Source organism: Haliotis cracherodii, unplaced genomic scaffold (genome assembly GCF_022045235.1).
Source record: "Haliotis cracherodii isolate W230 unplaced genomic scaffold, xgHalCrac1.p SCAF_13, whole genome shotgun sequence".
Taxonomy (NCBI): Eukaryota; Metazoa; Mollusca; class Gastropoda; order Lepetellida; family Haliotidae; genus Haliotis; species Haliotis cracherodii.
Window position 1 is genome coordinate 41,557,016 of NW_027266268.1, and position 21,500 is coordinate 41,578,515.

The following is a 21,500-nucleotide window of genomic DNA, read 5'->3' on the forward strand; positions in this document are numbered from 1 at the left end:
TCACTGGTGTAGTTGTTGTAGTCGTCAATGATGTAGTTGTTGTAGTCGTCAATGATGTAGTTGTTGTAGTCGCCAATGATGTAGTTGTTGAAGTGGTCACTGGTGTAGTTGTTGTAGTCGTCAATGATGTAGTTGGTGTAGTCGTCAATGATGTAGTTGGTGTAGTCGTCAATGATGCAGTTGGTGAAGTCGTCAATGATGCGGTTGGTGTAGTCGTCAATGATGTAGTTGTTGTGATGGTCAATGATGTAGTTGTTGTGGTGGTCAATGATGTAGTTGTGGTGGCCAATGATGTAGTTGTTGTGGTGGTCAATGATGTAGTTGTTGTGGTGGTCAATGATTGGGAGGCTGTTGTGGTGGTCAATGATGGGGAGGTTGTTGTGGTGGTCAATGATGGGGAGGTTGATGTGTTGGTCAATGATTGGGAGGCTGTTGTGTTGGTCAATGATGGGGAGGTTGTTGTGGTGGTCAATGATGTTGTCGTTGTTGTGGTCAATGATGGGGAGGCTGTTTTGGTGGTCAATGACTGGGAGGTTGTTGTGTTGGTCAATGATTGGGAGGTTGTTGTGGTGGTCAATGATGGGGAGGTTGTTGTGGTGGTCAATGATGTTGTCGTTGTTGTGGTCAATGATGGGTAGGTTGTTGTGGTGGTCAATGATGGGGAGGTTGTCGTGGTGGTCAATGACGCGGAGGTTGTGGTTGTCAATGACGCGGAGGTTGTTCAGGTGGTCAATGAGGTAGTTGTTGTAGTGGTCAATGATGTAGTTGTTGTGGTGGTCAATGATGTAGTTGTTGTGGTGGTCAATGATGTAGTTGTTGTGGTGGTCAATGATGTAGTTGTTGTGGTGGTCAATGATTTGGAGGCTGTTGTGGTGGTCAATGATGTAGTTGTTGTGGTGGTCAATGATTGGGAGGCTGTTGTGGTGGTCAATGATGGGGAGGTTGTTGTGGTGGTCAATGATGTTGTCGTTGTGGTTGTCAATGATGGGGAGGTTGTCGTGGTGGTCAATGACGCGGAGGTTGTTGTGGTGGTCAATTTCGCGGAGGTTGTTGTGGTGGTCAATGAGGTAGTTGTTGTAGTGGTCAGTGATGGGGAGATTGTTGTTGTAGTGGTCAATGATGGTGTAGTTTTGATGTCTCACCTAGCCGGGCAGGGCTCAGTACTACAGGGCTCGCCGACGACGTGTGGGCGAGTGTTGATGTCGCAGTGATGATCGTCCACGACGGAGAAGTCGTCGTCTCTTACACACGTCACAACCGGTATCCGGGTTCCTGTCGACAACGAATGAGGTAATAAGGTACAAGGAGCAATCATCACGCATCCATTGGACTCCGGACACAGGTGCAGCTGCTGCTGCATGTCTGCATCGTCGTTGTGCGCGTGACCAGGGTTCATCTCATGACGTACCTGTGCCGCAAGTCTGACTGCACTGACCAGTCTGGGTCTTCCACATGAAGTTGGCGGGCTGCAACGTGTTCGTGGTGACGTAGTACTCGTAAGACACACGGGGTGCGACATCGGCGTAGCTGCTGGCACTGTCGCCCATGATGCGGTAAACCTGCAACACGTTTAGAATCTTTATCTTGCATACTACACGGAGAATGCGGAAAACATGCGCAGGATCATTGTTATATCGCAGTGTATTTTATTGTTTAACAATGATTGTAACCGTGTTACATTGCTTCTGTAAAATTCGGTAGACGTTCATTGCATTATATTCAGATAGTGAATAGTCGTCAGGTGTGTAGTACTTATTAAGGGAAACATCATCCATCCTGAATACAAACGGAGACAAAACTGCTATGTCGATCTGCCAGGAAACATGCTCACGACCTCCACCTAACACTGGATCTGACGTACCCTCCACCAAACACTGGATCTGACGTACCCCCCACCAGACACTGGATCTGACGTACCCTCCACCAAACACTGGATCTGACGTACCCTCCACCTAACACTGGATCTGACGTACCCTCCCCCAAACGCTGGATCTGACGTACCCTCCACCAAACACTGGATCTGACGTACCCTCCACAGACTCTGGAACTGACGTACCCTCCACCAAACACTGGATCTGACGTACCCTCCACAGACTCTGGAACTGACGTACCCTCCACCAAACACTGGATCTGACGTACCCTCCACCAAACACTGGATCTGACGTACCTGTGCTTCTACCTTTACAGGCAAGGGTCCAGTGATGGAGATCTTCTCGGGTCGCGATCTGTACATCACGGTGACACCGGCGGTCATGTATGTCCCTGACCGATCGGGCGAGTCCCCAAACTTGCTGAACATCAACTCTCCGTTCACAAGGATTGCTGTGGAGAGCAGAGCTCCGTCAAATACTTTCTGTGACATCACGTCAGTCATTTACTGTCGTCACACATCACAGTAGACTGACATTGACTTCTTGGTTTTATATACATTCAACAGGACGGTTGAAAGATCCTTCATAGCTCTCTTCTACTGATATTCGGTATTTGAGTGTTTGCTTGTTATTTGTTATTTAACGCCGCAGTCTGAAAATGATCGTGTCTGGACCAGATAGTCAGGTGATTGGCATAATCAGCATCGATTCACGCAGTTGGAATACATAGTCGCCTCTAACGACAAGTATAGTTGCCTTTTACGGCAAGCACCTATTACTGAAGACCTATTCTCACCCGGATTTTCACGGGGTATTCGAGTGAGTGAGGAGTGAGATGGTGTGTTATTAGGACTACACCCGTTATCCACCCCTCACCCCCCACCCCCACCCCTCACATTACTTACACATGTGGGTGAGGAAGTTCTTATTGATGATGTTGATGGAGGTGGCGCCTTTGGGTAACGTGAGGAACGTGACGTATTCTGGAAAGAAATCTGGTATTAGGCGCTGACAACACGCACAGGAGAGGGGAACAATTGATACAGTATATTTAGTTGGGCTGACGCAAGTATAGGAACATGCTGACTAAGAGAATGTGAGGACACACAGGGGAACATGCACTCAACTAGAACTACATTGGGCAGGAGTAACGTACTACGCTTCTCTCCTTGGTTGTAGGTCCCATTCCTCTTCTCACACGTGTCGCCCTTGCCGTCACACACCAGACACCTGTCATATTGCCGTCCCGACTCTAGCTTGCCGTCACAGCCGAACTCCTAAAACACATACGTCACAGTGAATATACGTCACACACAAGACACCTGTCATATTGCCGTCCCGACTCTAGCTTGCCGTCACAGCCGAACTCCTAAAACACATACGTCACAGTGAATATACGTCACACACCAGACACCTGTCATATTGCCGTCCCGACTCTAGCTTGCCGTCACAGCCGAACTCCTAAAACACATACGTCACAGTGAATATACGTCACACACAAGACACCTGTCATATTGCCGTCCCGACTCTAGCTTGCCGTCACAACCGAACTCCTAAAACACATACGTCACAGTGAATATACGTCACACACCAGACACCTGTCATATTGCCGTCCCGACTCTAGCTTGCCGTCACAACCGAACTCCTAAAACACATACGTCACAGTGAATATACGTCACACACCAGACACCTGTCATATTGCCGTCCCGACTCTAGCTTGCCGCCACAGCCGAACTCCTAAAACACATACGTCACAGTGAATATACGTCACACACCAGACAAGGTGAATGTGGTAGATACCCATTATATATTAATTCTCAGATCAGATGTTTAAAATACTGGTTTAAAATTCTTCATATGCATGAACAACGTCTCCCCAAATTAGCCTATAACATGCTTCTACATTTAGATAACATGGGAAAGAATACTTGGACATCGCATATAAGAAATCTTTTATTTTCGCATGGTTTTGGTTTTATATGGCTATGTCAGTCAGTTGGAAATGTAAATATGTTTCTTAATGAATTTCGGAATCGGTCTATAAATATGTTCTACCAAGAATGGCACTCCACTTTAGAGGATAGTTCGCGTTATGAATATTACAAAACTTTCAAGACTTTACTTCAACCAGAAATATATGTATCAGTACTCACTACGGAAAACTTAAGAAAACAGTTAATTAAATATCGACTTGGTTTGCTAGACCTATTTGTAAATGAAGGAAGAAAACTGTCCATTGAAAAAGTGAAAAGAATTTGTCCATTGTGTAAGCTAGAGATAGAAAATGAAATTCATTTTGTGTTTGTCTGTCCATTTTACAATGATCTCCGAAAGAAATATATAAAAGATTATTTAATAGCAATGTCACCGATAAACGCCTTTGTAGTTATGCTGACGACAAAGAACGAATCAAATATATTAAATCTTTCTCTTTATATTAAGCATGCATTAGCCAAAAGAAATGAATTAATCAAACAACGTGTATATCCCAATGTGTAACAAATGTAATTGTATCTACATGCGTAACTCTTTCTTGTATATGGGCCGGTGGCCTTTTGTACAATAAACTTCTTTGACTTTGACTTGACACCTGTCATATTGCCGTCCCGACTCTTGCTTACCGCCACAGCCAAGCCCATATAGAGTATGTTTTGAACAGTGATTTACATCACAGAAATTCCGAAACTGGTCCATGGCCCCGCTCCACCAAGGGATGTCAGTGCTAAGACGATAGTAGATAACTTTGGATAACTAGAGCACCACTTAGGTGGTGCTCTGACGTCATCAAGGTCACGTGACTGTCAGTGTCTCATTAATATGCAGAATAACTCATTAATATGCAAATGTATGCATGACGTTATAGGTCAATTAGGTTAATAAAGGGTCAACTGACCAGATGCAATCATGCAGTTAATGACTTGACCATTCGTTAACCGTACAACACGGGATAGTAATGAATGTCCCTATATGGACATGTTACTACGACCGGGGTTGGGTTGGGTCTTGACTCACGCGGAATGGAATGTCATTGTGAGACCATTTTGGCGGGAGAACATGTGGTGAACATTTGAACCTTTTGCTTTGAAGACATTTCTCTGTGCACATTTGGTGGCCGGCTATGTGTGGTAGGATTAAAAAAAAATGCCCAGGAACAGGTGCATGTAGAAAGATCTCCCGATATTCAATTACATTCATTAAGGGTCAACTGACCGGATGCAATCATGCAATTAATTACTTGACCATTCGTTAAAGGTAGAACAACACGTGTCTAAAAACAAGATGGCGGACGTTGCCATGAACGCTCACGGGTGTCACGTGTCCTCGGTTTGAATCTCGCGCCTGACCTACAAGTCAGTTCTATGAGGCACCATTCCACATCTCAGGCTACGTTGATCCATAAGTGCAATAACTCATTCATTGTGAAATATAATCATGACGTCACAGGTCAGAAAGAGTAATGAGAGGTCTGTTGTTCCAATGCAAGAAGGAAATGTGTTAATGAGTCCTTCATTAAGTGAGAACAAAGCATAGTAATGAGTGTCCCTATATGGAAGTGGCTACTACGAGGTTCAAATGTGATTCACGGGGAAAGGAATGTCATTGTTAGACATATTCCATTGATGCATGTATTTCGTATAGTTATGACTGTCACATGTGGCAAAGAGGGGTGTGAGTTGAATTTCCATAGAAACCACATGTCCAGTTCTTAACTCTTCTAGTGTTACCTCTTATAAGTTCCTTTTAACATTCAGTTGCCATGACAACTAAATAAAAAAATAAGGGTTAACAGTCTTGACTCCAAGAGGTCAGCTCTGAGAAATATAGAGTCGGTATCGCGAAACCCGTGTGTTGAAGACTGCAAAGTATGCCAGTCTGGTCTGAGACGTTTTAATACTGTAAAATTACATTCTTTTTCTAAAAGATGTTTGGAGTTCAAAATGTCGGTTCAGTTTCCTTTTTTCAATGGAAAAATACTCGTTTAACCCATACCCAGAATCATTTTCATGAGAAAAAATAGAGTGAAATAACGTAGTTTAGTGGATAACTTCTGAGAGATAAGATTACTTGAGCATTCATTAACAAAGAACAATGGATAGTAATGAATATCCTTATATGGAAACTTAGGTCACCAATCCCTCATTAATATGCAAGATAACTCATAAATGTGTAAATGTATAAGTGATGTATCAGGTGAATTAGATGAATACAGGGTCAACTGACCAGATGCAATTTACTTACATTAACAAAGAACACTCGATAGTAAAGAATATCATCATATGGAAACTTGACATCGCACGCGAAATGGAATGTTATTGCGACTGAATTTTGCCACCTTTTTGCACCTTTTCTCCATGCTCATTCGGGGGGCTGCATCTGCTGAGATTATCAGCCCAGGAATAAGAGTGTGTTCTATGTCAATATGTGTTATAAAACTAAACGGTCGTGTTGAGTGACTGACATTTTCACTCTAACCTTGCTGACAGATAAGACGTCCGTTTTCAAAATGAAGAAAGTTATATCAGAGGATATATTTGGACCTACAGTCATTTTCACAAAGCATAGCAAGACCAAGTCGAGAAAAACATGTCGTTGAAAATCAATGGCATCAAAGGGGTCGCCGAAGAGATTGGTTGCATCTAAGAAGAAAAAGATGACAACCAAGAAAGCGAAAATGACTATAATGAAAATGCAACCCGTGTCGAAAGTAAAGGCTGTTGTGAAACGAATCCGACCTGCCTTGAAGCGTCGCATGGCTGAAGGAAATAAAAGAATGCTTCAGACCCTCTCATCAGGCACTTGTATTTGATCACTATGGAGGTTACCACCTGTCCAGACTGAGAAAAGAGTTTTACGCGAAAAGATAATCTACAGAGACATCAGAAGCAGGTGCACAGGTCAACTCAAGACTCGCCTTCTCTTCTTCCTCCTCTGGATAAACACCCTCCTCCTCCTCCTCTGGATAAACACCCTCCTCCTCCTCCTCCTCCTCCTCCTCCTCTGGATAAACACCCTCCTCCTCCTCCTCCTCTGGATAAACACCCTCCTCCTCCTCCTCCTCTGGATAAACACCCTCCTCCTCCTCCTCTGGATAAACACCCTCCTCCTCCTCCTCCTCTGGATAAACACCCTCCTCCTCCTCTGGATAAACACCCTCCTCCTCCTCTGGATAAACACCCTCCTCCTCCCCCTCCTCTGGATAAACACCCTCCTCCTCTTCCTCTGGATAAACACCCTCCTCCTCCTCCTCCTCTGGATAAACACCCTCCTCCTCCTCCTCTGGATAAACACCCTCCTCCTCCTCCTCCTCCTCCTCCTCTGGATAAACACCTTCCTCCTCCTCCTCCTCTGGATAAACACCCTCCTCCTCCTCCTCCTCCTCCTCTGGATAAACACCCTCCTCCTCCTCCTCCTCCTCTGGATAAACACCCTCCTCCTCCTCTGGATAAACACCCTCCTCCTCCTCCTCCTCTGGATAAACACCCTCCTCCTCCTCTGGATAAACACCCTCCTCCTCCTCATCTGGATAAACACCCTCCTCCTCCTCCTCCTCCTCTGGAAAAGCACCTTCCTCCTCCTCCTCCTCTGGATAAACACCCTCCTCCTCCTCCTCCTCCTCCTCTGGATAAACACCCTCCTCCTCCTCCTCCTCCTCTGGATAAACACCCTCCTCCTCCTCCTCCTCCTCCTCCTCCTCTGGATAAACACCCTCCTCCTCCTCCTCCTCCTCCTCTGGATAAACACCCTCCTCCTCCTCTGGATAAACACCCTCCTCCTCCTCCTCCTCTTCTGGATAACCACCCTCCTCCTCCTCCTCTGGATAAACACCATCCTCCTCCTCCTCCTCCTCCTCCTCCTCTGGATAAACACCCTCCTCCTCCTTCTCCTCCTCCTCTGGATAAACACCCTCCTCTTCCTCCTCCTCCTCCTCCTCTGGATAAACACCATCCTCCTCCTCCTCCTCCTCTGGATAAACACCCTCCTCCTCCTCCTCCTCCTCCTCTGGATAAACACCCTCCTCTTCCTCCTCCTCCTCCTCCTCCTCCTCTGGATAAACACCCTCCTCCTCCTCCTCTGGATAAACACCCTCCTCCTCCTCCTCTGGATAAACACCCTCCTCGTCCTCCTCCTCTGGATAAACACCTTCCTCCTCCTCCTCCTCTGGATAAACACCCTCCTCCTCCTCCTCCTCTGGATAAACACCCTCCTCCTCCTCCTCCTCTGGATAAACACCCTCCTCCTCCTCCTCCTCTTCCTCTGGATAAATACCCTCCTCCTCCTCCTCCTCTGGATAAACACCCTCCACCACAACCAACACCTCCTCTTCCTCCTCCTCCTCCTCCTCCTACTCCTACTCCTCAGGAAACCTGTGTCGAAAATAAAAAGCTGCTGTGAAATGAACCCAAGCTGTCTTTAAGCATTGCATGGGTGAAGGGTATTAAAGAATGGTTCAGACCCTCTTATTGCGCACTTGTATTTGTTCACTATGGAGGTTACCACCTGTCCAGACTGTGGCAAGAGTTTTGCGTGAAAAGATAATCTACAGAGACATCAGAAGCAGGTGCATAGATCAACTCAAGACTCGTCTTCTCTTCTTCCTCCTCTGGATAAACACCTTACTCCTCCTACTCCTCCTCTTCCCGATAAACACCCTCCTCCTCCTCATCAGGAAATATCTCCACGTTTGCTTTCATCTCGGGAACACCAGCGACACGGACGATTCAAGTTCCTTATACCCTCCAATAGCATCGTTGTTGGACCCAGTGGATGCGGAAAGTCGGTGTTTGTCTTCAACCTATTACGTCGTGGATTCGTTCAACGCCTGCCCGACTGTATTGTCTGGTGTTATACTGTGTGGCAACCGCTTTACGATAGCATTCTTCAAACTTTACCTCAAGTACGGTTTGTGAAAGGAATACCTTACAATCTCGAAGATGAAAACTTCTTCGATGCCCGTAATCAGAACATGATGGTGTTGGATGACTTTTTGTCTGAAGCAAAGAATGACAATCGGATTTCCCGTCTGTTTACCTAAACCTCCCACCACAAAAATGTCATTACATTTTTGCTATTGCAAAACCTCTTCCCGAGAGGTAAGGAATCTAGGGACATTGCTCTAAATTCTCATTATGTCACACTTTTCAATTCGCCAGTGGACAGACAGCAGGTGAAGTTATTCGCCAGAAGAATATTTCCTGAAGACATTGGTAAATTTATGACTCTTTATGAAAGGGCTGTTGAAACCCCTTATGGACACCTTACAGTGGATCTCAAACCCGGTACAAGTGAGAAGAATAGATTACATGTCAACGTCTTGACAACCAGCGACAATCAACCTGATCACAGTGCTTCACAACAACAACAACAACAACAACGGGTAAAAGATGTCTCTCTAGCATTAGACGTGCAGACAGCTCCTGACATTCGTGCTGATCACACTTCGAAAGAAAGGTCTCTAAGCTCTGACGACGACGACGTTGAAACAGCATCCATCTCGAGTGACGACACAGGACCTTTTGCCATGGCCACTGCGTGTACTGACTGCGGCGTATTGATAGACAATATGCACGATCTACAGCGACATATTAGATCATGGTGTCCAGCAAACAACAACTTGAAATGCAAAAGAAAATGTCTCAGATACGAGAGTGACGACAACGGTGACGACGATGAGGAACGACTTCCTGAACAGAAAGGTGGAGGTCTCGCTGTCAAACGTCGTCGCTGGAAGCCGCCAAACACCGACGTGGATGCGGAGGAGTGGCAAAATGTTGGTTTACAACGCATTTGGAATCGTGTGTACAACATCAAGCATGACGTGATGAAACTCAAGAGGAAAAAGTACAGACAACAGGGTCGAACAGAAGAATGGATTGACAGAAAAATGAAACAGATGTGGGAAAGCGAATTGACCGACAGTCTCAAAAGTGTCATAGAGTTCTCCCAATATTTTAGACAGGCGCCTCTATTTCAACCCATCCTAGACAGCCTGAGCGATATGGATCCTGGCACTGATCAGTCTATTATCAAAAACAAGATCGCTCGTTTCACGAAAACTGTGATGAAAGACATTCTGACTCGTGTAGACATACCTGAAGCAGATAGTGACACTGAATCTATCTCAGCCGCCGATGATGGCGATGACGAGCAGAGCGAGCAAGAATAAAAACCTTGCTCTCGTGTTACAACCCTTCAGTTGAGATTTTGTGTTACCCAAAGCAATGACACGGAAGAATCGGTCACCGAGCCGAGGTAAAGGAAGAAGATTTGGACTTATCCATGTATTGAAAACAGGACCTGTCATTAAGTCAAAACACATTTCTCTAAATGACAGCTCCCTGGCGTCAAAGAAACGCCTGGTCGTATACATCAGGAGACGGGTCAAGTTGGGACCTCCGGGACGCAAAAAATCTATAAATGTCACAAAGATGGGCGTCTCCATCAGGTGCATCTGAGTGGTGTATTTCATGTCGAGATTAAACACTTAAAACTTTTCTAAAATCATTGAACCGTCAAGGTTTTTAATCATTTTGTAAATCGTTGAAATCACTCGAACTCTACACTTGTAAAGTCAACACCATGTGCTGTTAATAAAAGCTTCATTACAGTTTACATTTTGTTGTTGTTTTAATTCATATTTCTATGATGTCATACATATGGTCAATATGCCTCTGGAAAGCAATTATCTCTACAAGCCGATCACACGACAGTTCGCTTGTGGTTTTTTTGGTTATTTTTTTTTTTAGTATCATACAGTTACTAACAAGAGCTTGTCTATAGTAAAACCACACTGTTAACACTTCAATTCAACGAGAACTGTGAACCTACAGTGAGTGAGTGAGTATGGTTTTAAGCCGCTTTTTAGCAATATTCCATCAATATCATGGCGGGGGACACCAGAAATGGGCTTCACACATTGTACCCATGTCGGGAATCGAACCCGGGTCTTCGGCGTGACGAGCGAACGCTTTAACCAATCAGCTATCTGACCGCCCCTCCGTACAGATTCACATCATAGATCTATCCAACTTCATTCGAGGTGCTCTGACGTCAGCACTTACAAAAAAGGAGCTCTTTTCAACAAATTGTCACAGGATAGGTTTTCAATAGCCTATTTAGGCTGAAATTTGATTGTTAAAACGAACAAATGTCCAGCTTGGCACTCAAGGGGTTAAACTTTTGGAACTATATTTAAATGAGAATCTTGCGTGCCCGGAGACTTTAGAAAATTGGAATCTTTGTAAAACGGTTTAGTGTTAAATATTATTGTTTAATCACGTTTGTATACACGCAATGAATAAATATTATTGATGTGAGTGTATTGTCATTTTGCTTGTTTTTTAACATATACCCAACCTGATACAAAACAGTCAATTAATCTTGTGATATTCGCTGCAAGAGGTTTTGAGTTAAAGGTAATGAACGCTGTGATGTGACATGGTGAAATAATAGAAAAAAATATACAATAATTGGTATCAATAAACTTAAGAAATTTTGATTTGGTAAAATACAATGTATAACACTTAGCATGGATTTTTAAAATTTTCCGACTTGCAGACGAACTCGCATTAGTCTTTTCGTTCAAAATCGAAATGGATATATTTATTAAATCCAAAAAAGTATGTACGGATGTACAAGTGCTATTCGATAACTAAACTAGGGAAAGATGCATATGAAAATCATGCACATGTTGCTGAGATGATCTCCTGACTTCTACATACTCTTTGGAAGACATTAGACATAATCACAATTAACGAAAATTATTCTTATCACTGCAAATTAACACGAATATACACTCATACTGTAAGCAGGTCAAGGGTCAGATGCATTCGGGCAGTGTTTGAAGTAAAATGCTCGAATTTCAACTCGTGAAATAGTCGTTCGTTGGTTTCTCCTGTAATTACAAATACTCTGAATCAGGCATAATAGACACATACTTTGGAAGACATCCTCTCTCCGACTTTAATTTCTCGTGCAAAACACTGTATTCTCCCACCGAATATCATGTTTCCCACTTGATTTTGTTATAACACACAGAGGTGAAGTTTCCAGCTAACACCCCATGTTCTCAATTAATTTCCAATAATTATCAAATTGACTTCCAAGTTATCAGGTAACGACCATTCCGTTAGCTAGCTATCGCGGTATTATAATATATATCTAGCAAACAATGGTTACATGGTCAGTTTGAAGTTAAAACTAGCATTAAATATTACACAATGATTTTGCAAATTCGTACTTTGCAGAGTTAAAGGATATGGTTGTACATTTCACACAGACGAATTGGTGTTTTTCATATAATTAGTATTGTTCTTTTACAAAATTAGATCCTGATATTCTTAGTATTCATCATGCCTTTATTGAATAGCATGTGTATAGTAACTCATACCATATGTGAACTTTCTACAACGGAGTGGAGCTGTGGTTAACCAACCCCCTCCATTCATAAGCAGGCTCACGATAAATGGCATGTGGTGACCTCAATTTCAGGAGGTTCTCTTGTCAGTATTTCGCAAAACAGCGACACAGACAAAACAAGGTGTTATGTGTATAACATATACCAACTCATTCGGAGTGTTGTAAAATAAACCTCACTTGTTACCATATAAGCAATATGATCTACTGTTAGATGCGTCGTCAACTGTGTACATAGTACCCTAACTAAATATGGAAATAGTACTATGCCCACTGAGCGTTGTAAAGATGGTGATCACGTGACTCCCCAGCGAATATGTACTTGGTGAAGCTTGCGTTGAATTGATCATCGGGTTATCTTCCTGACCACTGACAGAGGACACTATACACCAAACGATTAATCTTAAGGTTTTAAAAAACTAATCATGCTAAATTCAGAATATTCTAACTTTATCTCGAGTCATAGAAATGTATCATGACAAGGGTTTACTAACACGATGCTAAGATCACCTTTTTAAAACCTTAAGATTAATCGTAACTGTTTTGTAAAAAGAGATAAAAAAAGACAATATAAGAATACATTGATCGATGTCTGACTTTATTAAAGAGCACGTAGGTAAAGGTAACTACATCACTATGTCTCTTCATTATGATGGTTCTTCAATGGGACGTCATTTGTGGTGCACACATCCTGGAACAAAGGGAACATTGAATTTGTACTTGTACTCTTTTTTTTCCTAAATGAGAATTCGTTGGACTCATGATAACATAATAAACTCAATCAAGGTTTTTTTCATACACATCATACATCATGCAGAAACAGACTATAACATCTACAGCCAGGAATCGCAATGCCATAGCATGTACCCAAAAGTTATGCGCCGCTCGCACAACAAAGTATAGTCTGTATCAGAAATCACTTTGTTACATTTCATAAAAAGTGAATTTTCATAAAATCACTATGAGTATTCTATTTCTTGCTTTGTAAAATGTTTAACGAGTGATGTTTTATCAACAACAACAAAAAAAAGAAGAAGAATTATATCTAATTTCTGTTGGGTATTAAACTCTACAAATGGATTGGTAAAATAAGAATCTGTTTTAAGTTTAACTGTTAAATAATATGAATTATTTTATCAAAAGCATGGTGTACAAATGCATACATAACATTACAAAAATACTTTACACAAATATGCATTAGAGGTAGACAGATGAGAAAGAAAGAAAAAAGATTTCAATGTAACTAATTACATATCAGTAAATAATTTGTAAAAATATTTAGATTAAAATTATTACTCACCTAAGACGACTCTGACACAGTAGCACGTGACCTCCATTCTCCTCATTCATTCCGTCTTCAATACTGTCAGCAAGGTAAGAGTGTAAATGTCAGTCACTCAACACGACCGTTGAGTTTTATAACACATATGGACATAGATCACACTCTTATTCCTGGGCTGATAATCTCAGCAGGCGCAGCCCCCAGAATGAGCATGGAGAAAAGGTGCAAAAAGGCGGCAAAATTCAGTCGCAATAACATTCCATTTCGCGTGCGATGTCAAGTTTTCCATATGATGATATTCTTTACTATCGAGTGTTCTTTGTTAATGTAAGTAAATTGCATCTGGTCAGTTGACCCTGTATTCATCTAATTCACCTGATACATCACTTATACATTTACACATTAATGAGTTATCTTGCATATTAATGAGGGATTGGTGACCTAAGTTTCCATATAAGGATATTCATTACTATCCATTGTTCTTTGTTAATGAATGCTCAAGTAATCTTATCTCTCAGAAGTTATCCACTAAACTACGTTATTTCACTCTATTTTTTCTCATGAAAATGATTCTGGGTATGGGTTAAACGAGTATTTTTCCATTGAAAAAAGGAAACTGAATCGACATTTTGAACTCCAAACATCTTTTAGAAAAAGAATGTAATTTTACAGTATTAAAACGTCTCAGACCAGACTGGCATACTTTGCAGTCTTCAACACACGGGTTTCGCGATACCGACTCTATATTTCTCAGAGCTGACCTCTTGGAGTCAAGACTGTTAACCCTTATTTTTTTATTTAGTTGTCATGGCAACTGAATGTTAAAAGGAACTTATAAGAGGTAACACTAGAAGAGTTAAGAACTGGACATGTGGTTTCTATGGAAATTCAACTCACACCCCTCTTTGCCACATGTGACAGTCATAACTATACGAAATACATGCATCAATGGAATATGTCTAACAATGACATTCCTTTCCCCGTGAATCACATTTGAACCTCGTAGTAGCCACTTCCATATAGGGACACTCATTACTATGCTTTGTTCTCACTTAATGAAGGACTCATTAACACATTTCCTTCTTGCATTGGAACAACAGACCTCTCATTACTCTTTCTGACCTGTGACGTCATGATTATATTTCACAATGAATGAGTTATTGCACTTATGGATCAACGTAGCCTGAGATGTGGAATGGTGCCTCATAGAACTGACTTGTAGGTCAGGCGCGAGATTCAAACCGAGGACACGTGACAGCCCGTGAGCGTTCATGGCAACGTCCGCCATCTTGTTTTTAGACACGTGTTGTTCTACCTTTAACGAATGGTCAAGTAATTAATTGCATGATTGCATCCGGTCAGTTGACCCTTAATGAATGTAATTGAATATCGGGAGATCTTTCTACATGCACCTGTTCCTGGGCATTTTTTTTTAATCCTACCACACATAGCCGGCCACCGAATGTGCACAGAGAAATGTCTTCAAAGCAAAAGGTTCAAATGTTCACCACATGTTCTCGCGCCAAAATGGTCTCACAATGACATTCCATTCCGCGTGAGTCAAGACCCAACCCAACCCCGGTCGTAGTAACATGTCCATATAGGGACATTCATTACTATCCCGTGTTGTACGGTTAACGAATGGTCAAGTCATTAACTGCATGATTGCATCTGGTCAGTTGACCCTTTATTAACCTAATTGACCTATAACGTCATGCATACATTTGCATATCAATGAGTTATTCTGCATATTAATGAGACACTGACAGTCACGTGACCTTGATGACGTCAGAGCACCACCTAAGTGGTGCTCTAGTTATCCAAAGTTATCTACTGACGATCGAACCCCCTATTAACTTGGCTTTGTGGACCTGGGCCAAGGTTTCAAACGTTTACCACTTTGGTGATCACGGTGTCCAACTGAAGATGTGTTGCCTTCAGGGCGAATCTGACATTCGAAACCCTACACCTGAAATACCGCCGCCATACACATGCCATACTGCCGCCATACCACGTCCACACGCCTGCCATACCGCCACCACGCACCTGTCATACCGCCACCATACACCTGCCATACCGCCACCATACACCTGTCATACCACTACCATACACCTGTCATACCGCCGCCATACACCTGCCATACCGCCGCCATACACCTGTCATACCGCCGCCATACACCTGCCTTCCTGCCGCCATACACCTGCCATACCGCCACCATACACCTGTCATACCGCTACCATACACCTGTCATACCGCCGCCATACTCCTGTCATACCGCCACCATACACCTGTCATACCGCCACCATACACCTGTCATACCGCCACCATACACCTGCCATACCGCCACCATACACCTGTCATACCGCTACCATACACCTGTCATACCGCCGCCATACCCCTGTCATACCGCCGCCATACACCTGACATACCGCCTCCACACGCCTGTCATACCGCCGCCATACACCTGTCATACCGCCGCCATACACCTGCCATACCGCCACCATACACCTGTCATACCGCTACCATACACCTGTCATACCGCCGCCATACACCTGTCATACCGCCACCATACACCTGCCATACCGCCGCCATACACCTGCCTTCCTGCCGCCATACCCCTGTCATACCGCCGCCATACACCTGACATACCGCCTCCACACGCCTGTCATACCGCCGCCATACACCTGTCATACCGCCGCCATACACCTGCCATACCGCCGCCATACACCTGCCATACCGCCGCCATACCCCTGTCATACCGCCACCATACACCTGCCATACCGCCGCCATACACCTGCCATACACCTGACATACCGCCTCCACACGCCTGTCATACCGCCGCCATACACCTGTCATACCGCCGCCATACACCTGCCATACCGCCACCACACACCTGTCATACCGCTACCATACACCTGTCATACTGCCGCCATACTCCTGTCATACCGCCGCCATACACCTGTCATACCGCCGCCATACACCTGCCTTCCTGCCGCCATACCCCTGCCATACCGCCGCCATACCCCTGTCATACCGCCACCATACACCTGCCATACCGCCGCCATACACCTGCCATACACCTGACATACCGCCTCCACACGCCTGTCATACCGCCGCCATACACCTGTCATACCGCCGCCATACACCTGCCATACCGCCACCATACACCTGTCATACCGCTACCATACACCTGTCATACCGCCGCCATACTCCTGTCATACCGCCGCCATACACCTGTCATACCGCCGCCATACACCTGCCTTCCTGCCGCCATACCCCTGCCATACCACCACCATACCGCCTCCACACGCCTGCCATACACCTGTCATACCGCCACCATACACCTGCCATACCGCCGCCATACACCTGCCATACCGCCGCCATACCCCTGTCATACCACCACCATACCGCCTCCACACGCCTGCCATACACCTGTCATACCGCCACCATACACCTGCCATACCGCTGCCATACACCTGCCATACCGCCACCATACACCTGCCTTCCTGCCGCCATACCCCTGTCATAGCGCCGCCATACACCTATCATACCGCCGCCATACACCTGACATACCGCCACCATACACCTGCCATACCACCACCATACACCTGTCATACCGCCACCATACACCTGACATACCGCCATCATACACCTGACATACCGCCTCCACACGCATGTCATACCGCCGCTATACACCTGCCATACCGCCGCCATACACCTGCCTTCCTGCCGCCATACCCCTGCCATACCACCACCATACCGCCTCCACACGCCTGCCATACACCTGTCATACCGCCACCATACACCTGCCATACCGCTGCCATACACCTGCCATACCGCCACCATACACCTGCCTTCCTGCCGCCATACCCCTGTCATAGCGCCGCCATACACCTATCATACCGCCGCCATACACCTGACATACCGCCACCATACACCTGCCATACCACCACCATACACCTGTCATACCGCCACCATACACCTGACATACCGCCATCATACACCTGACATACCGCCTCCACACGCATGTCATACCGCCGCTATACACCTGACATACCGCCGCCATACACATGTCATACCGCCGCCATACCCCTGCCATACCGCCACCATACCGCCTTCACACGCCTGCCATACACCTGCCATACCGAGGCCATACACCTGCCATACCGCCGCCATACACCTGTCATACCACCGCCATACACCTGCCTTCCTGCCGCCATACACCTGCCATACCGCCACCATACACCTGCCATACCGCCACCATACACCTGTCATACCGCCACCATACACCTGTCATACCGCCTCCCCAATGCCAGTTTTCCTTCAAAGTGAATATAATTCCTGGGCCTACTCACCCGACACTGTCCTTCCAGACACCGATGGTGGTTGACGCCTTCCTCCTCCCGCAGACAAAGGGTCCCGTCGTGGAAATGGGAACTCCGCCGGGTAAGGATGTTGGTGTTGTCACGGAGACAGTACATCTCACACGGGGGCTCTGAGGGAGATCATTGACAGTACATCTCACACGGGGGCTCTGAGGGGGATCATTGACAGTACATCTGACAGAGCTCTGAGGGAGATCATTGACAGTACATCTCACACGGGGGCTCTGAGGGAGGTCATTGACAGTACATCTGACGGAGCTCTGAGGGAGATCATTGACAGTACATCTCACACGGGGGCTCTGAGGGAGATCATTGACATTACATCTCACACGGGGGCTCTGAGGGAGATCATTGACAGTACATCTGACAGAGCTCTGAGGGAGATCATTGACAGTACATCTCACACGGGGGCTCTGATGGAGATCATTGACAGTACATCTGACAGAGCTCTGAGGGAGATCATTGACAGTACATCTCACATGGGGGCTCTGAGGGAGATCATTGACAGTACATCTGACAGAGCTCTGAGGGATATCATTGACAGTACATCTCACACAGGGGCTCTGAGGGAGATCATTGACAGTACATATCACACGGGGGCTCTGGGGGAGATTATTGACAGTACATCTCACACGGGGGCTCTGAGGGAGATCATTGACAGTACATCTCACACGGGGGCTCTGAGGGAGATCATTGACAGTACATCTCACATGGGGGCTCTGAAGGAGATTATTGACAGTAGATATCACACGGGTGCTCTGAGGGAGATTATTGACAGTACTACTTACACGGGTGCTCTGAGGGAGATCATTGACAGTACATCTGACAGAGCTCTGAGAGAGATCATTGACAGTACTACTTACACGGGGGCTCTGAGGGAGATTATTGACAGTACTACTAACACGAGACTCTGAGGGAGATCATTGACAGTACATCTCACACGGTGCTCTGCGGGATATAATTGATAGTACATCTGACAGAGCTCTGAGGGAGATCATTGACAGTACGACTAACACGAAACTCTAAGGGAGATCATTGACAGTACATTTGACACGAGACTCTGAGGGAGATCAGTGACAGTACATCTGACAGAGCTCTGAGGGAGATCACTGACAGTTCATCTCACAGATCTCTGAGGGAGATCATTGACAGTACATTTCACACGGGGCTTTGCGGGATATCATTGACAGTACATCTGACAGAGCTCTGAGGGAGATCACTGACAGTACATCTGACAGAGCTCTGAGGGAGATCATTGACAGTACATCCGACATGGGGGCTGCGAGGGAGATCATTTACTACATCTGACAGAGCTCTGAGAGAGATCATTGACAGTACATCCGACACGGGGGCTGCGAGGGAGATCATTGACAGTACATCCGACACGGGGCTTTACGGGAGATCATTGACAGTACATCTAACACGGGGACTGCGAGGGAGATCATTGACAGTACATCCGACACGGGGGCTGCGAGGGAGATCATTGACAGTACATTTGACACGGGGCTTTGCGGGAGATTATTGACTACATCTGACAGAGCTCTGAGGGAGATTCCTGACAGTTCATCTCACAGAGCTCTGAGGGAGATCATTGACAGTACATCTCACACAGGGGTTTTGCGGGAGATCATTGACAGTACATCTGACAGAGCTCTGAGAGAGATCATTGACAGTACATCCGACATGGGGGCTGCGAGGGAGATCATTGACAGTACACCGGACACGGGGGACTCTGACAGATCATTGACAGTACATCCGACATGGGGGCTGCGAGGGAGATCATTGACAGTACATCCGACGTGGGGGCTGCGAGGGAGATCATTGACAGTACATCCGACGTGGGGGCTGCGAGGGAGATCATTGACAGTACATCCGACATGGGGGCTGTGAGGGAGATCATTGACAGTACATCCGACATGGGGGCTGTGAGGGAGATCATTGACAGTACATCCGACATGGGGGCTGTGAGGGGTACCATTGACAGTACATATGACACGTTGGCTCTCCTTGCACAACGCCTACCTGAGGTCCCCTGGTAAGGCGTCCAGTGATGGTTGACCCCATTCAAGGGGATGGCGTCGGTGGCGGCACACTGCTCGGCGAGATAGTTCGCCTGACTCGTGTTGCATGTCTGTGATAGGGGGACAAAGCAGACATGACGGATTATGGGTGTAACGACGCATCGCTATTGTCCACTGCAGTACGTTGGTGAGAACATATGATATAAATATTTAGAGAGATGGTATTGATAGATGTAATCCGCGATTTGGGGACGTGTTTGGAATAATGCAAGCTGATATATAGTGTCGGCTGGTAGAGGTCGCGCCAAAATTGCTGGATTGGGTGATTGAGGTTAGTTGTTATTTATGTTTCAGAATGATCCTGCCCGAGGTCCACACACACGACGATGGAGTCCCACCGTGAAGTGGCTTCCTCCTGGTACTGTAAACACTCCTCAATAGCAAATATGATGTCATCATCATTTGCATAATCCTTGTCAGACAGTCCTGTCTTCAAGTTGGGGAATAGGTGGAAATGTGATGTGGACTACGGGGGATAAGTTCAAAGTCACCTGTCATGCACTGCAGCCATGGCGACAACGGACGTGGACACAAAAACATCGTCCCCTGGGAACAACACACCTTTATAGTGAGGTTTTCACGACGTTTGATAGTGATATTCTTACGCAGTTGTTTAACCAGATTAGCATGATATTGGTCATTAATGGTCTTACTATTCGGGAGCAAACTATCACGGATGTACTATACATCCTCCGTAGTGCGGATCACCGCCACCTGTCAGCCAACCCTCGTACTTCAGCGCTTGTGAACAGCAACAGTGTGTCCAGCTAACGGTACATCATGGAAACAATGATATTCACCCCGAAACCGCTTCCCTCACAGTTAGCTATGTGACGTCACGTCAGTCATCAACAGTCGTCACACATCACAGAAGACTGACACTGACTCCTTGGTTACATATTCTCTCTACTGGACGGTTTTAGTTTGAAGCGAAAGACCCTCGCAGCTCTCTTCCACTGACATTCGGTATTTGAGCGTTTGCTTGTTTGTTTGTTGTTTAACGCCGCACTCAGCAATATTCCAGCTATATGACGGAGATCTGTAAATAATCGAGTCTTGACGAGACACTCCAGTGATTGACATCATGAGCATCGATCTATATAATTGGGATACGATGACATGCATCAACAAAGTCGGCGAGCCTCACTATCCGATCCCGTAAGCCGCCCCTTACGACAAGCATGGTCGCCTCTCGTGGCAAGCATGGGTTGCTGAAGGCCTATTCTATCCCGGGTCTTCACGGGTCCCTCATAGTTAGATGTTGAGGTGGTCAGTACCTACCTGCAGGTTGCACATCTCGGCCTGGAGTCCCACACCTTCACACGGCTTGCCTCCGAACTTGGGGCTGGTCACAGACAGGAGAGACAACAAATACCAACTGAGACATTTCCTTATAACAGTGCCCTCCCAACTGAGACAACCGGAAGTCTACCAGTGTGTTAATGGATGGGAGATCCCAGAGCTGTGA

The 21,500-nt window shown here is 45.6% G+C and overlaps 2 protein-coding genes across 2 annotated transcripts in view; both read right to left on the bottom strand.

The window, feature by feature from the left end:
* Nucleotides 1–21,500, bottom strand: part of LOC139459946 (A disintegrin and metalloproteinase with thrombospondin motifs 6-like) — a 67,375-nt gene that overhangs the window by 17,664 nt on the left and 28,211 nt on the right. Inside the window, exons 14-21 of the mRNA XM_071241681.1 lie at nt 21,314–21,377; nt 19,974–20,082; nt 17,922–18,061; nt 3,028–3,148; nt 2,777–2,854; nt 2,168–2,322; nt 1,409–1,559; nt 1,143–1,272 (exon numbers count right to left, since the gene is read on the bottom strand). Coding sequence (XP_071097782.1) covers nt 1,143–1,272; nt 1,409–1,559; nt 2,168–2,322; nt 2,777–2,854; nt 3,028–3,148; nt 17,922–18,061; nt 19,974–20,082; nt 21,314–21,377 — 948 coding nt within the window. The remainder of the gene's footprint in view (nt 1–1,142; nt 1,273–1,408; nt 1,560–2,167; nt 2,323–2,776; nt 2,855–3,027; nt 3,149–17,921; nt 18,062–19,973; nt 20,083–21,313; nt 21,378–21,500) is intronic.
* LOC139459391 (probable serine/threonine-protein kinase DDB_G0283337) lies at nt 71–1,036 on the bottom strand (the record flags this gene model as incomplete). The annotated part of the gene is made up of 3 exons (XM_071240844.1): nt 71–129; nt 179–864; nt 948–1,036. Coding segments are annotated over 3 exons (834 nt in total), but the record flags the coding sequence as incomplete, so codon positions are not given.